General features: G+C 53.0%; 2 protein-coding genes across 4 annotated transcripts in view; both read right to left on the bottom strand.

Annotated features, from left to right (window-relative positions):
* LOC117649315 overlaps window positions 1-8,199 on the bottom strand; it is a 72,826-nt gene extending 64,627 nt beyond the window's left edge. For both annotated transcript variants that reach the window (XM_034391951.1, XM_034391953.1), the window contains exons 1-3: window positions 7,928-8,199; window positions 7,578-7,694; window positions 7,262-7,486 (exon numbers count right to left, since the gene is read on the bottom strand). In XM_034391951.1, coding sequence (XP_034247842.1) covers window positions 7,262-7,486; window positions 7,578-7,694; window positions 7,928-8,044 — 459 coding nt within the window. In that variant the 5' untranslated portion in view covers window positions 8,045-8,199. The remainder of the gene's footprint in view (window positions 1-7,261; window positions 7,487-7,577; window positions 7,695-7,927) is intronic.
* Window positions 8,200-9,810: 1,611 nt separating this feature from the next.
* On the bottom strand, window positions 9,811-16,975 carry LOC117649881 (palmitoyltransferase Hip14). 2 transcript variants are annotated; one of them, XM_034393063.1, is made up of 13 exons: window positions 16,693-16,975; window positions 16,459-16,608; window positions 16,010-16,159; window positions 15,722-15,921; window positions 15,357-15,581; window positions 13,511-13,673; window positions 13,296-13,427; window positions 13,010-13,210; window positions 12,772-12,933; window positions 12,535-12,691; window positions 12,311-12,442; window positions 12,124-12,230; window positions 9,811-12,044 (listed from the first exon to the last, which is right to left on the bottom strand). In XM_034393063.1, exons 3-13 carry the CDS (start codon window positions 16,091-16,093, stop codon window positions 11,799-11,801), a joined length of 1,809 nt encoding a protein of 602 aa, XP_034248954.1. In that variant the 5' UTR covers window positions 16,094-16,159; window positions 16,459-16,608; window positions 16,693-16,975; the 3' UTR covers window positions 9,811-11,798. The 2 variants fall into 2 exon arrangements, with proteins under 2 accessions (XP_034248954.1, XP_034248955.1); XM_034393064.1 differs by having other exon boundaries at window positions 15,372-15,581; window positions 16,693-16,973.
* Between the last annotated feature and the right edge of the window lie 53 nt (window positions 16,976-17,028).

Raw genomic sequence — 17,028 nt, 5'->3', positions numbered from 1 at the left:
GGTGCCCTGGCAGAGCTGGCAGGGCGGGCAGGCTTCATTCATGTTGGCTGTGGCGGGCTCCTCCTAGTGCCAGGGAACACACTGGGCCAGAAGACCGGTGGAGGCGGCCAGAACTCTACAGGCCTGCTAAAGGGGTCTCGCACCGAACGTGACCCCACCAATGGATTCCTCGTTAGGAGAGCAATCCATTGATGGGGTTACACGTTTGGTTCGAGTCCCGTTTAACGACTCTGGAGCTCAAAACGCGTCCAGAGTTTTGGCCGCTCCACCGGTCTTGGCCCACACTGTGCCCCGGCCATGGGGCTGCAGCTCGGAGCGCCGAGGCTGCCGGAGCTCCGCCATGCAAATGCAAATGACGCCTCGGACGGGGCTCGGGCCTTAACACGTCCTCAAATTAATGAGGGGCTTTGTGTGGCGAAAGTTTGGATTCGCCGTCACGCCGTTGCGGGGCCGGGCAGGGCAGGGCAGGGCTCGCTGCTAACGAGCCACGCATTCAGCCTTATTACGCCACTGGAAAAACCTCAGGGGGCAATGCCACCGCGCCACCCGCGAAAATCGAAAACCCGCTCGGACCATCCGAAATCCCCGCCCCGCCCCGCCCCGCCCGCCCGCCCCGCCCCGCCCCGCCCAGTGAATACGCGACATGCCATGCGCGGCGTGCCCCCCGTGCTCCCTGTTTCTCCGTGCCCCCAGGGCCTCAGGTCTCCACGCCGAACCATGCTTCAAGGACAAGGACAAGGCCGTCCCCTTGCTCCACGCAGGCCGGCGCGGCGCAGGCTCATTTTTCTCTCTCTCACTCCCCGCTCCCGCGCGGGACTAGGGGCGCCCCATGAGTGCGAGGGAGAGAGAGGCCTGCTGGCCGCCGTGCGGTTGACACACGGCACACGCCGCGGGGCGGTCCGAGAGCTCCCGCGTTACAAGCCGTGTTACGGAACAAGGAACGAAGAACAAGGCCCATCGCGCTGTCTCTCTCTTTTTCTATCCCCCAGCCAGCCAGCCAGCCAGCCAGCCAGCCAGCCAGCCCGGCGGCGTGCACGCGGCTACGCGGCCCACCACCGTCTTGGCCCCCACCACGGCCACCAAAACGCCAAAGCCCCCTCCCACCCCCACCCCCACCCCTTCCGGGCCTTCCGGCTGCAGCGCGCCGCTGGCGGGCTGCCGCTGCCACGCGGTACACAGCTGCAGTGGATCGATCCAGCCAGGTGCTGCCCCGTCGCGTCCCCCTCCTCCTCCCCTCCGCGCCATTCGCTTCTCATTATTATTCTTCGCGGGGCTCTCTCTCCCTCTCTCACTCTCATTATTCGCCACGCATTCGGACTGTGTCCACACTCCGCGCGCCTTCCACAACGGGCCAACCATAACAGTTGCCCTTGGTCGCGACCGCCCCCCCCCCCCTCTCTGGCATTATAGGCAGTGATACCATGGGGGCTTCGCCGCTTCGCCGCTTCGCCGCTTTGCCTCGGCGTCGCGTTCCATTTACATCGGCGCGGTACTGCTCCACTCCACTGTGGAGGCGCTCCGCCCGTTTGTCGCACTCCCACGGAAACGGCGCGACATTTCTCGAGCCGGGCCGACTCCGCTGGCTCTGTCTCTCGCACCGCTACGAGACGCTCCGTGGGAGCGAGAGAGACAGACGCTTCGGAATGAGGCGGCAGGTGACGCAAATGACGGCGATTCCGTCTCCGCGGCGCCGAGGCGCTGTCGCGTGTGTCGCGGCCCACTAGGCAAAGCAGAGTAAGCTCGGCGGACGCGGCGGCGGCACGACCGGCAGCCCCTCCAGACCTCCCCTCGACTCGCCAGTGATCCGTATGCCGGCACTGGTAAACACACACACACACACACACGCACGCACACACACACACACACACACACACACACGAAGGAAGAAACAATTTCTCTGATTTCGCCACGCGCCGGCGCTGGGTCGTCGGCATGAAGGACAGCGGGCTGGGGGGCAGCATGGACAGCGCCTTCAGGGTGGCGGTGCAGGGGGTGGCGGCGGGGAGGTGCTGCAGACGACGGGCAGGGCCAGGACTGCCAGGACTGCCAGGACTGCCAGGACCAGGACGAGGAGGGTGCGGGGGAATCCTCCGGGACGGCACGGGGCTGCCCCCGGCTGCCCCCGGACGGGCAGATAGATTCCGCGTCGCCGTCACCTGCACTGTAAGCTGTGCGGCGGGGCGGCGGGGCGGCGGGGCGGGGAGGCTATCTCCATCTGCCTTGGCACGCCGGGAGGGCAGGAGGCCCTGAGGGGTTAGGTTAAGGGACAGGGGAAAGAAAAAGTTTGCGTGTGAGAGAGAGGGAGAGAAAGAGAGAGGGAAAACGAATTCCCATGGCGTAGTCGCCCCCAGGTCAACCGAGAAGTGCTGCGCTGTGGCGCGCTTGGCACAAATCCTGCGGACGAGGGTCGGGGTTGGGGCCGGGGTGGTGGGGGCGGAGCGGCGCGGCGCGCTTTTGGGGGTCTCCGGGGCCGGCGTCGGGGGCTCTCTTTCCAGTGTACGAAGCACGCCGACGGCGGCAAGGCGCGGCAAGGCGGCACCTTGGTTGCCCCGGTTTGCCGGGGAGACGCGTCAGCCAGTCATTGATTGATGCCTCCGGCTTTACCGCGACGCCTAGCCTTGCTCATTTCGTCGCTCTGTCTCTGTCCCACTCAGGGGGCGTGCCGCAGGGAGTGCGAGAGAGACTGCGCGACGCTCTTCTTCTTCTTCTCCTCGGCGGCGCGCTCCGTGTTGGCGAGGCGGAACATGCCTTTACATCAATGGTCTCGCAGAGGGCGGCGAGGGCGGCCCGGGCGGCAGCGCCATCCCTTCCCCTGCCGCCCACGGCGGGGAGGGAGAGAGAGAGGGAAGGACCCGTCGGAGCAATAATTACACCATTGTTCGGCGCGCGCGCGAAAAAGACAAAAGACAGAGGAGATGAAACGGAATCGCCGGACCCCGCACGGCAGCCGTGTGGGCGTGTGGGGCGTGTGCGCAAGCAGCTGGCGCTGACGGCGACGGCCGTGGGGCTGTGCGCCGTGGGCGCCGTGGGCGGGCCCGGGCCGCAGATTCCTCGGAGGTTCGCGCTCGCGTTCGCGCTTCAAGTGGCTCTCGACATCAGAAGCGCCGCAGCGCCGCCGACGCCGCCGACCCGGCTCGGCTCCGGACAACCGGAAGACCAACAACCAGAGAAGAAGGGGAAGGGGAAGGGGAAGGAGGAGGGGTGATCCAAACCCGAATCGCTCGCCGCGCATTCGGCATCCCGATCGCCTGGCGCCTGCGGGCCTGGTCTCTGGCCTCTGCGGGGGGGAAATGCGTTACATTTCTGTTTTTTACGCGCGAAAGAGCCTCCTCCCCCCCCCCACACACACCCACACCCCGACAGGCAGAATGACAGACACACACACAAACACAGTAGAACGGCAGCCAAGCAGACTCGAGCGTCGACCGCGAAAGGGCAGCCCGTAATAAGGATATGGAGGCCTCGGTCCCTCTCCCTCGGTCGGCTCGGCACGGAGGCGGTCTCGTGGGGATGGGAGGGGAGGGGAGGGGAGGGGAGGGGCAGCGCTGCACGGACTGATTCCGCGAGCAGCGCTCTGAGGTCGCGGCGTCAGCCTCCCTCGCACTAGTGGGGCGTTCCGTTGCGGTGCGAGAGAGACAGAGCGACGAGGCGGCGTGCGGAATCATCGCTGTGTTGGTGTAAATGTGGAGTTGAGCTGCTTAGAGGGAGCTGGGGGCGGGCAGAGTGACTCGGCCTCGTCGCCGTGCCTGCCTGCCTGCCTGCCTGCCTGCCTGCCTGTCTGTCTGCCTGGGCGGGCCTAGCCATGTTCATGCAGAGATAGGGCTGCAGCCGCAAGGCGCAGCCTTGGCTGGAAGGAAGCGTGTATCAATATTACGCCAGGCAGGCCGTGCCCGCAGCCCCTTCCTCCCCCCTCCCCCTCCCTGCAGCGCCGCACAAATTGTGTCTTTGGTGTGCTGCGGAGACAGGCGGCGGGCCCGGCGGGGCGTTGCAGCCCCGCCCCTCTCCCCAGCCCTCCTGCAGACGGCCCCCCTCTCCTCGCCTGGGCCGAAAAAAAAGAGCGAGGGAAGAGAATATTTGTTCTTTGCCTCTCGGCGCATGACTGCGTCATGAGCGCGCGCTGGAGCTCGATCTCGAAGCTCGAACTCGAAGCTCGAGGCGGGCGATGTGTGGGTGGGGACCCCCATACATCTGTCGAGGGGGCGTGGGGGAGCCCGGCCCCAGCCCGGCCCGGTGCGGCCTAGGGTTCGGTTTCGTGGGCCGGGGGCGTTTGGCGCAGTTTGGGAGCCGAGCGGGGGGCGGGGGACGAGGAGCGGGGAACGGGGCTGGGAAAGGCTCTGACCCTCAAGGTCATGCACGACCTCGTGCACGACCGCGACGTGGCGTTGTGGTCACAGGCGGCCCGAGGGCGGCCGCAGCCAACGCCGCGAGGATCACTCGCCCCGCCGCTGGCAGTGTGTGTCCGTGAGTCAGTGAGCAAGGCGTAAAGCAAAGGGGAAGGGGGAGGGGCAAACGGAGTGAAAGACTGCCCGCCGCGCTGGCGGCCGCACGGCGGGGAGCCCGGAGCGCCGGAGCCAAGCCGTCTAAGCCAGGGCGGCCAGAACGCCTGCGAGGTAGGCCGCGGGGCCGCAACGGTGCGCGGCGGGTCGGCCTGCCTGCAGGCGCTCGGCCGCCCTGGCCGCCCTGGCCGCCCTCGCCACCCCACCGCACTGCTGCACGTGTTGGCTGAGCGATTATACCGCTATCGCTCAATTAAGGCAAGGGGCCGGCCGTCGCTTCGATTTAGAGGACTGTCTGGACAACGAATACCCACAACAACACTACGCCTTGGTCGTCAAAAATATTCGGTTTTTCCTGCCGCCGTGCTCGCGTTCAAATGGAAGAGTGCGATCCCGGATGCACCTTGCGTCCGTTAGTCCGTTGGAGGGCGGCGAGCGGCTCCAGGCCGAGAGGACATGCCGGGGCGCGCCGGGGGAGGGAGAGCTTGCCAAACAGTTTGTCATCCTCGGCGGGGCGCCGGCGGGGCGTCGCCGAGGTGGGGAGGGGAGCGGCGGGGCGCGGCGGGGCGGGGCGGGGAGAGCTCTCTTGGAGAGTGATGGCGAAGGAAAGGGTCATCTCCTTGATCCCGCCGCCATCCACACGCCGTAAATCCGACTGGGGATGGAAAGAGGCACGGACAGAGGGGCTTGAGGTCCCTGTCGAGGTCCCCGTCAAGGTCATCCTGAGGTGGCCGCCCCATTCGCACGCCCAGGAAAGCGCGCACGCCGTCGACACGCCGCACGCGCTCCCAAACCAGCGACCCCAGTAAAAAGAACTCCTCGGACAGACCGCGCGTCTGGCAGGTCGAAAAAAAGACCAGCTGCGTTATCGCATGCGATAACGCGACCGGAAACGGAAAGACTACCGAGTCGGCGGCGGCGGCGGCCCTTTTTGCAGTGCGGGAGCGTGGTTGATTGAATGGTGGATGAATGCTGACAGGTGAAAGGGCGCCGAGGCACAGCGACTAGGCGATGGCACAGTGGTCCCTCCCTCATCAATACGTGTCAGTCCGCGTCAGTCCGTTCGGGAGCGGCTCGCCACTGGTAGGCGAAGGCCGGTGAAAAGGCCGGCACACCCAACCACGAATTGAAACGAGTTGGAAGCGAAGATTCAAGCCGATTGCGTGCAGGCGCTTTTCATCTACAGCCATTCTATTGTACGCCGGTAACTCCTTTAGTGATAATACGGCCAGGAAAAGCTATTTCTTTCAAGATAGAAATCTCTTTTATTTTTTAAATAAATTAAAATTAAATTAAATTGGGAGGGCAGGATAACCCAGTCTGCGCGAGACGCTTCTCAAAGCGAGGGGCCGAGAAGCCACACTCCACGCACGCTGGCCAACCGATAAAGGCGGTCTTCCAGGCGAGCGGCCACAGGGCCGGGGCATGGCCGGGGTGGCCGGGGCATGGCCGCGGCCCCAAGGCCGGCAAGAGTCGCGAGTGGCATGAAAGAAAAATGCCGGTGCTGCTCAGGAGGAAAGAGCGCCCTTAACGAGGGACGGGGATGGCAGCCCTGGCCGGCCCAGGCAGCGCCGCGTTTGCCCGCCAAAACCGTTTTTCTCCTCTTTTTTTTTTGCAGCGAGGCGCTCCAACGGAAACTCATTCCGATTACGCCATCAAACAAATTCACTCAAGCTAATGCCGGGATGAAAGTTGAGCAATTCCGGGAACACAGAACAGACCGCTCCCCTTTGAGCATGAGCAGGACGCCGCGAAATTCCCTCCGAAAACGGCTAGTGCCAGTTCTCTCTTTGGCGCCGCCCTCTCCTCTCCTCGTACAGCCCCCCGTGTTCAGCGCTTTCGGAGTTGACGACTTACAAGCCACTAAACAAGACGTCGGGATGGGGGATTCGGCGAAAACGTGGAGGGAGGGGGCGGCCGGCTGAGACTAAATAAAGTTGGCGTTCCGGGCGTTCCGACTCCCCCTCCCCCTCCCCGCGGCAGGGCGGCGGGGGCGTCCAGCCGGCACCGCGAGGGACGGCCGGGACGGCCTGGAAGCTGGAGCACTGCGATTCCCCCGAAGCCGTTTCTCGACTTTCCCGAGTGCTGCACTACAACTGAACAATAAGCCCCCCGCCTCCCGCAACACTGTGAACACTGTCGATTCGATCCCGACTCCACTATTCGCACTTCGCGCGCCAGCTTTCGCGGCCGTTTTGACGGCGACGTCCAAGGCGACGTCGCGTTCGCCGAGTCCCAGCCTCTCAGCGTCCGCGGCCGATGGAGCTGGCAGCCGGGCACGCACGTCGACGTCGCCCCATGGCCATAGCCAGCCATAGCGCCGCGGCGGGGCGGCGGGCGTGCGGGGAGGGGACTGGGGCGGGGCTGGGGCACTCCGCTCCGCAGCCCCCGCCAAGGGCGTTTGCGTTCCGCTTACCCCTTTGAGCCCCGTTGAGCCCCCTTTGGGGTTCTGGATGACATCCAATTGGCGGACTGCGAGGCGAAAGCGCGGCGCGCAGCGCAGCGTACTGGGTGCTGACGGCGCTGCGGCCCCGCGGGCAAGGGCCATGAATATTGATGGCTAGTCGCTTTTATCATTTTTATGCCGAGTGGGGCGGGGCGGGGCGGGGCGGGCGGGGCATGTTTCATCCCACTCGACACGCGGCAATAAAGTGAATGGAGCAGATGGAGTGCCGAGTCGCGACGTTCGCTTCCACCTGCACTTCCAGCTTCCCGACGATCCTGGAGCACGCCGTGCACCCTCACTGTAACTGCCAGCCGCCCACCTTGGCGATGAGCTGCTTCCGGTTGTCCAGCGCCATGTTGGCCATCTGCTCCGCGAGCACCCGGTCGGCCTCCTTCTCGGGGTCCTTGGGCTCCTTGGCGTCCTCGTCGTCGCCCACGGTCCGCAGCTGCCGGTTGGCCAGCACGCGCTTCAGGTTGCGCAGGGCGGTGGCCTCCTCGCGCTTCCTGGACGGCGGCCAGAGCCGCGTGGGGCCCACGCCGTCATCCTGGAGGACATGGCCGGCATGGCGCACAGGGCGGTAGTCTCAGGTCGGCGGCACGCCTCCAAGTGGTCGTCTCTACAGTGTCGGCGTGTACCTGGTTCTGCTGCAGTTGCTGCTGCTGCTCCTGGTACATCTGCTCGTGCCGCTGCTGCATCTGGCTGGCAATGGCCTCGAGCCTCTGGCTGGCCGACGCCCTGGCCGGGGGTTGGATCTGGAAACAAGTCACATGTCAGCAAGCCGGCGCACTGTGGGCCAGAAGATCGGCGGAGGCGGCCAAAGTTCTAGACGCGTTTTGAGGTCCAGCCTCGAACCGAACGTGTGACCCCACCACTGGATTGCTCTCCGAACGAGGAATCCATTGGTGAGGTCGCACGTTCGGTTCGAGACGCATTTAGCGACGTTGGAGCTCAAAACGGCCGCTGACACCTTTCACGCTGGCCCTACCTTGGGGGAGCGCGTGGCTTTGGACTCGTTGAAGTGCAGCCGGCGCATGGTGCCGCCCGCGGCACCGCCGGCGTGCTTGCGCAGGATGCCCGGCGTGGCGGGGCCGTCCTCGGCCATCCTCGACCACTAGAAGGACTAGGCGGCCGTCACGGCGGAGAAGAAGAAGTGCAGCACGAAGGCCAGCAGGAGCAGCAGGACGAAGAGAGAGAAGTGGTGGTGGTGGTGATGGTGGTGTTGGTGGCACAGCAGGCTAGACCACCAGCCCCGCGCTGCGGCGCGCGTCGCCCGCGAGGACCGGCCCGCCCTGGGGCCCGCCGCCCCCGCACCACCCCGCGACCCTCGAGGCCCCCGCGCCCTCCGCGTCCAGGGCGTTCGGCGCGGAGGCAGCGCCTGGCCGTCGGCCGGCGTGTAGGCCGTGGAGGCCTTGGACACCTTCGAGCGGCCCGTGCGGCCGAAGTCGCTGCGTGCGGACGACGACGCCTGCGAACAGTGGCATTGACAGTATAGAGAGCGTTGTCAAGTCATTGTAATCGCGCAGCCGACAGAACCAATCACATTGCCTTCAACAACTCGCTGCGTGTCCTCCAAACCTTCCCCATTTTCCCATTTTCTGTGCCCGGACTGTCCTCTAGGCCAACTTCAATTGGAGTGATTTTTTGGGGGCTCGGAAACGTGCCGCGTGTTCCAGTGATGTGTGAGATACGCTCGGCTCGACGGGGACGCCGATCCAAACAAATCAACAATAATAATTGAAAATGCAAAATGGCTTTGGGTCTGACCTGCAGTGACATGTCGGGCCATGACGGGCTGCGCGCTGCCGGGCGTTGCGCTAGGCCCCCATGCCGCCCGTGCCGCCCCGGGCCGGGACTGGCCGGGACTGGCCGGGACGCGGACGTAGGGGACTGCGCGGGGATCGCCGGGGTGCCGGGCAGACTGCAGCTCGCTCCGCGTGTCGAGGCAACCCTCCGACTCTGCCTGGCTCCGGGCCTGGACTGCGCTGCGCCGCGCCGCCCCCTGCCTGCCGCCAGCGAAGCTAGCGAAGCCGGTACGGCCCGTCTCGAGCAGGGGTGGGGGTGGCTGGGGGCAGCGCCGCCCCCGTCCCCGCCCCGCCCCGCCCCCGCCCCGCCCCGCCCCCGCCCCGGGCAGTCCGGTCAAACTGGGCCCTGCGCCGCCCGCTCCTCTTCCAGACAATCAACATCTTGGGAACTAGAGCAGGGCCTTCGTGCAATGCAGAGCCGCGAGCGGGACGCCGCCAGGTTCACGAGCATTGTGGGCTGGCAGAACGAAAGAAGAAACAGGTAACAGAAACAAAACGAGGCCGCGGCTCTCGGTAGGGTCGGCACGATCGTGAGCAGTGCCACCGGCACAATACTCAAGTTGAAGCAAAGAAATTTGGAGCTGCCGTCGGACCGCCGACCGGCCAGCAGGGTGTGAGATCAGCTTCAAAAATAAATTCTCGATTGTTTGTGAGGCGACACTTACTGGGTTCGCGATATGGTGGTGTCCGCGAGAAAAAGACCACTTTCTTTGAAAGGATCTGCGCCCGGCCCACTTCAAGGTGCTTCCCTTGCTTCCCGTCCAGAAACTGCCAGTCGCAAAGCACCGCACTTCAGTAGGCCACCGCCATCGCGACACACACTGGTGGCAGGACGGTGCCTACCTCGCCCCTTAAGCGCCTGTGAGGTAGGCCACCGCCACCCCGACCCACACCGGTGGCAGGACGGTGACGGTGCCTACCTCGCCCCTTAAGCGCCTGTGAGGTAGGCCACCGCCATCGCGACACACACCGTTGGCAGGACGGTGCCTACCTTGGCCTTTAGCACTTGCGGCTGAACTGACGTATGTGCGGATTCGAGGGAAACATTCCAATGACAACGATAATCTCGGATTGAAAATGAAATGTATTATGTTTAAGGATAATTACAAGGAAAGGGGTTATCAATTGCTAATATATACGAAAACTGTCACTTGAACCGTGCAATACATGAGAACTCAATACATAGGGTGGGTCAAAGAGTTCGACTATGATATTAAAAATTCAACATTAATTAGGCTCTACTGGATGACTAACATTATATCACAGTTTCCAGACAATAATGATGTCCAGTGTGAAGAAGATAAATAAAACCAAAGCATTACGAAACTGGAATGGTTATCAGAGGCTAAACACTTCATAGAACGTTAAATTACACCCACTATTCTATCTGAGATCACTTCAAAGTGTACTGCAAGGTACAGAAAAAATGGGAACAGTATTAAGTACAAGGAGCTTTACTGGAGTACAATAACACAGTATCTTACTTAGCATGGTTTAAAAAGTAGAGTTCTGTCAGTAATGAAGAGGACATAATGCTTGCATCTCCAAAGTCTTTGCATTCCTAGAACACTGACTTGAGAATTCTCTATTCAAAACTTCAACCAAACCATGTACAACTTAATTTAACATTTTATTATGATAGCTACCGATATGTCACCAAAGAAAACAGGGCCCAAGACATAAAGTACAGGTATTCATGAGAAATTTAAATTTATCTGAATCAATGAAATGTATTAATTTACACCACCTTACTTAAAAGTTTTTGTTTTTTCTTAGATTGCATTAAATTGAATTTTTGTCCTTTCTGATATGAAAACTCATTAACATAATTGACAACACAGCTGTTAGATAAGAAAACTGTAGCTCAAAATCAAATGTTGGATATACAAGCCAGGGAAAAAAAAAGCTTATGATGCAAGATACAGCAAACACACCAACATGAGTGAACTGTACAGTATAATCCTGTTTCCTACCCCAAAACATATCTCGGTCAAAAGATAACTAGAAAGCACAATCACATTGGTATTAAAATACACCAGAGGTGAGGTATGTTACAAAATATCAGAATATCAAATATCAAATGATTATTCTGAAGCAACAATGACATTTTACATTTTCAAACACAAGCATGAGAATACAATGTAGGCTATAAAATTTAGATGAGATAAAATTCACTTTAAAGTATTGGATTATTATTCTATTAGAACACACATCAACAGGAAAAGGAAAACCAAACAGTGCAACATTACACAAGATAGCTATTTCTTCCCTTGCCCTGATGGTGAGGCACTCAGCGCAAGCTTGGTTTTCTTGGAGATAACAACAGTTACCTTACAACATTTAAATTCAACTTGTTCCATACCAAGTTGTTCAAATTTATAACTACAAAGTCAAAACTTACTCCTTTATTCATAACTTTTTTCAAAAACCGTTTGTTTTAAAACAGGTATGTTTGAAAATAGCCAAATATACATCAATGTTTTTCCATGCAACAGTCTGGCTCTGGCTCATTCATGGCTACTCTTGTAAAACAGTATCAAAATAATCACTTTAAAAATGGATGATGACCATCCATGTTTTTATGAACAGTGGTGAGTCCACATGACTTGCATGTCATTCCATACTAATTTTGTTAAACTGAAAATACCACTTCAGTACATTAGTCTCACCAAATCAATGAATTCACAAAATTAAAGTAACATCAAAAAATGTGCAAAAGCTGCAGAAATACTTTATAAAAAAGAAGACAGTTAATCAATAAACACAACTTTAAGAAAGTAAAAAATAAACAGTACATTAATTGACAAATTGTAAGTTATGGAACACGTGACCAACAGTGTCAACAAAATGTAAGTCATTATTTTCAGCATTCTTAAGGGCCCTGAAAAATACAGCACCAAGTCATATTAAACTTAACAGAGTTATTTTGTGCAATGAGCACATTTCTTTTTTGTGCTGCACCCACTGCACCTTTGTTCAACAGTTGGGCTTGGTTCACATTGGCAGTTCACAGTTAGGGAATGGCACTTAGCACACTTCACAATCTTATTAAATTTACACAAAATCATAAGTTTCTTTGGTGTGTAGTAAGGGTCGCTCAGCTTCTGGTCCAACATGAAATGTCTTCGACCAATCAGTCGTATCTGGGTTAAGTAACCCAAAGCATCGCCAGCCCAGGAAATCAACCAGATTTTGGAAATATCCTTTATGGAAAGGACTGCGAGAGACACCACTTTGATGGAAATGCTGGTAACGCCAGTGATTCAGTCTCTCATTTGTAGTCATGCCCAAAAGCACAATCTGCATCAAAACAATAATTGGTATGTATCCATGTTATTAAAATATTAGACTCAATAAAGTTCAAAGCTTTAATACATACCTGATACGTTTGACATCCAAGCAGCAAGAAAACCCAGATTGCATGCAAGATGCAATTAAAAGTTATCCACATCACCCAGGAGTCACATTGACTTGAAGCAATTATAGCTGCATTAGAAAAGACAAACATAAACTTTCCATCACTCTGCACTAAAACAATTGTTTAATTTTAAGCAATGAATACATACATCCAAAAAACCCAGAGGATGTTGGTATGTCGCAAGCTGTCTGAAAGAACTGTGTGGCTCCATAAATCATGAAAAATATCATCACCAAAAGCATAAGCAAATAGCCTATGAATTGTTTGTGATTTTTGTCACCTAAAAGTAAAATTATAAAACAGCGAATCATCATTAAAAATTCTTCAACTTTTTGCATTTAGAACTTCACTACAAGGATGTTAAATTCTCACCAATGCAGTTTGAAACCCAAGGACAGTGATGGTCATGTTTTGCAATGCAGCGGTCACAAACACCACAATGTTTTGAACGAAGTGGCTTATGGACAAGACAAGAACTGCAGAAGGAACGGGCATCAAAACCCCTACGCTCTGCTTCTTCAATAATTATCTAGAAAAGAAAAAGGCAGAGCTAGATAGAATTCTTACAACAATCTAGGAGAAAGCTGCTTGTAAAAGTAGAAGACTCACCCGGTACTTCTCTTCTTGGGTGTTAGATACAATTCCTGGATCACCTTTCCAAACCTTCAAGAAATTATACCACAGAAGGATAGAACTGATTAACATTGCTATGGTGACCGAAATATTTACATGTGGTATAAACCAAACTAGCCATGTGGCATAGACCCAGAACTGTAATTATAGAAGTTCATATTAAAACCAATCTTTTAATAAATTGTGTAAAAACTGACTCTTTAAATCTTAATACCTTGGTTCCAAAATAGGTTGCAAGCGGTAGAACAGTAAAGTATTTGTCATTGCAAACATATGGGCGTACAAAATAGCCAAGTACATAGCCTAACAGAAGAATAACACATTTAATTGGAACTGGAATAGGTGACTGAAGTAACCTTCCAATGACAAATATTGCTGTAGCTGGTAGAAGGCCTGTTATCCACATTTTCACTTTCTGAAAAATCAGTTTAATTGGATGTAGGAAGTACAAGACAAGTGTTATTAACCAAATAATTTCAAAAGGTGGCATCTTGAAATACCTTGTCCTTTGTAATTCGATCACATAAGGAGGTAGGTCTTGATTTCTTATCAACCTCTTCTATCTTTTCAATAACTTTGTCACTAAGGAACATATCTCTGTTACCTTTAAGTAATTCATAAGGTGTTTGTCCCTGTAAAAACAGTATGTTCATTGAAACAGATGTGATGGCAATCACCAATCGGTGCTACCAATGATTATACTGGAAGTACTTACAGCATTATTGCGAACTGCAAGGTTTGCACCATTAATAGCTAAAGTAGTGACGGCAGTTGAGTTCCGAGCAATTATGGCCCAATGAAGAGCAGTGTTACCATGGAAGTTATCTTGAACTACAGTTGAGGCACCTAAGGTCACCAGCATACGAGTTGGGTCCAAACTAAAACAGACAATACAAATTAGATAGATAAGCTAATGGTGCTATAACTTAACAAAACTATACAAAAAAAACACAAGGTTCCCTCTACTTGGTGGCAAGTTGACTAGTACTTTGTTAACCAAAAAGTGAATTTTAAAGATGCCTGTGCTAACTAATGCTGTGCAGGAAAAATAATATTCCTTTGTCTAACAGTGTAAAAAATATCACATGGACACAACAAATATGTATAAGCACTACACGGGCAGCACTTCAAGAAAAACTAATGGTCATGTAAATAAGTGACCAGATGTCCTCATTGAAAGATAACTTCAATCTTTTCATTATTATTTCAAAATAAATCCAAACACCGAATAACAAAATGCCTCTTGGTGTAATTAGGGAGTTGAAAATGGACTGAACAATTTCAAATACCTATATTAAGCTGTTACCTGGAAAGTTACATTTTTTTGGGGGATTGCAGCTCACAGGGATTGAACAGACAGTTCAATTGCATCGAAGAGATTTTCTGATGGAATTGAAGTGATTTCATTTTTAAACTAGAGGTCAGACGGTCGGTTGGTGCGCATCCTCACGCCCTAAAATCGTTCCAACATATTTATTTCTATTAGATTTAGTTCTTAAAAGGAACACTTTGACTTTCGTCAGTTCTGATGAAACAGTTTTAGAGGTTAATACGGAAGTGAGATCCAATTGACTGACCTCCCAAAATGTTTTGCTTAAGAGGACACACTCTAAGGCAACACTAGACAAGGGCACATGGCTGGGAAAGCTGACAAGATCCAAATTTCATTCACTGCAAAACTAGACCAGAATTGCAAGGATATTTTGCGTGGCAAGGCAACAAACACAAGGTGATAGCTCAAGTGTTCAATCAATGTTCATTACCAGGAGCTGAATCCCCAAAAGTCCAGGGCGCACGCATACAAAAATCTATTAATTATGTGTGAAACAAATGCAGACTAACAGTTACACATTCAATAAGTGAAGAATCTGTATCAAAACTTCAACTCGACAACATACACCATCTCTGAGTTTTGAGTATAATGCAAGACAAAATAATACTGATTTCCAAACTCCTACCATACTTTTTATCCATCTAAAGAGGAACAAAAAAATTAAACTTGATTCTTAACATGGTAAAACTAGATTTGTAATATGTAAGCGAAGATCAGACATCAATGTTGCAGTTAAGTGGATCAATGTCACAAGTGCGACTTGGCAGAAGACTTCAAAATTTGAGAAGGGGGGGGGGCATTAAGAAGTACATTGTTGACACATCAAATCTTTCCTACAAATTAAATAAAAATCAAGAGTGGACTATGAACAGAAATTGTAGATGACTTAACCACAGTAAAATCTACTAAAAATTGAATTATGATGCAGAAAAAGGTACAAAGGTACATTACTGAAGCATGCAAATTTTTAACAACAGAAACCGAAAATAGAATATATGTGGTAAAAAAGGGAAAAAGCCTCAAGAAATGATAAGTTAAAAAGTTTTAACTAGACAACTAATTCAGTTTTAAATGCATGCCAGAAAAAGCACATGTACAGTTGTGAATATTATAGTGAAATACTTTAAGGTTTGTTGATTTTTTTGTTACAAGTGAAATCCATCTTAGGTTTGATGTGTCATCTTTGTTGAAAACTGATGGTAAGGAGCATAATGTGTGAATCAACAACCTTGAACTTGCGCACCTGGTGACTCGGTATGCGCTCCACATAAGAGGTGTCATGCCACCACGGTCCTGGCAATTCATGTTTGCTCCTTTGGCAATAAAGTACGCCATAATTCCAGCGTAGCCCAGCTGAGCAGCTATGTGGATACATTGTAGTCCATCTCCATCACAAATCAATGGATCTGCACCATGCTGCATCAAAAGCACGACAGTGCCCAAGTGACCCGCTCTGAAACAAAGAAATAAATAAAATGGGCCGTTAGAAAAACAAAGAAAACCACTAATCATAGATAGAAAACAAATCTTTCAATATTAACCAAAAATTAATTTTTTAAAATGAAACTGGGACACATTTTGCTATTTTCTTACCTCGTTGCCCAATGAAGAGGAGTGGCCATCAAGTCTCCTCCAACCGCATCAACATGAGCCCCTTGTGAGATATAATAGCGAATAATTTCTTTCCGATTGTTGATTGCTGCCCAGTGGAGCAAGGTAACATTTTCAGCATCTCTCTGGTTTACGTCAAACCCTTCATTTACCAATTGTTTGCACCTTTCAAGAGCTCCATTCTAAAAGAGAAACATTCAAAATTCAGAAGAAAAAAAGAAGCTAATAACATGCCTAGACACTGTTGATGATTTGGGATAGGGCTGTTACCTGTGTGGCTTTTACAATATCCAAGTTGCTATAGTCTGCTTCAGGTGTCGACGCCTTGGTTTGTGGTACTTGTTCCTGAAACATCTCTGCTTGAGCATGTTGACAATTTTCTCTCTCCCGCCGGAACAGGCTGCCTGGTTGGCAAGCATCCTGAAATGTAAGTGTAGAAGTTAGGGTTGCAGCACTTGCCTTGGGCCTTAAGAGCGGGGAAACATATTCGTATTAGTCATACACACAATGCTAAGAAAATTTTGAAAGCTTCAGGGATGGTACTACTTAAGCCACAGATTTTAGACAATGTTAGATTAGTACACGAATTTTTTAACGAAACCAAAAGCAGTCGATAAAATTACAAGAGCAGCCAAAGAATAAATCTTCACTTGCTTATCAGCAAGGTTAGGAACACCACATACATTTTTGTAACGAGGCAAGAGGGAGGACAGACTCACCTGTGATACGAACTGGATCGGGTTACAAGTGGGATCCGCCAGGTTGCTGGTTTGATTCTAAATTCAATATTTACAAATTCGAAGAACTCTGCTCACGCCAGTCGAGGCACATGAGTGGAGCAATAGTAAATAGACGGAGAATCCGGGAATCTAAAACAAAGCAAAGCCTGTAAGACCGTGTGTTATATCGGCAAAATAAGGACGACGATGATCAACGTGTGCAAGAAGACTTACTTCTAAATTTAATGAAAGTAAGGCAGGATACCGAACTGTACGAAAATGTCAATAAAATTATAACTCATACCACAAAGACCACATACATATTCATATTGGGGAGGGAAGAACGAGAAACGAGACTAAGTATGCCATGATAGCCAGCTGATGACTTTCAAAAAGCCTATACATGAGTTTATTCGAGCGTGGTTCTAGAACCGATCCCATAACCGAAATTGCATTCATTCGCCATCAAATTAAGGAAGCCAAAGGGCTTTTCGCTGCAAACATCATTTGGCAAATTTGTCATGGAGACGTGGTTCTAGTCTCATAGCCGCATGAGAAGACGACTGGAGC

Source organism: Thrips palmi, unplaced genomic scaffold, assembly GCF_012932325.1.
Source record: "Thrips palmi isolate BJ-2018 unplaced genomic scaffold, TpBJ-2018v1 HiC_scaffold_4, whole genome shotgun sequence".
NCBI lineage: Eukaryota > Metazoa > Arthropoda > Insecta > Thysanoptera > Thripidae > Thrips > Thrips palmi.
This window is presented reverse-complemented; position numbering and strand designations above follow the sequence as displayed.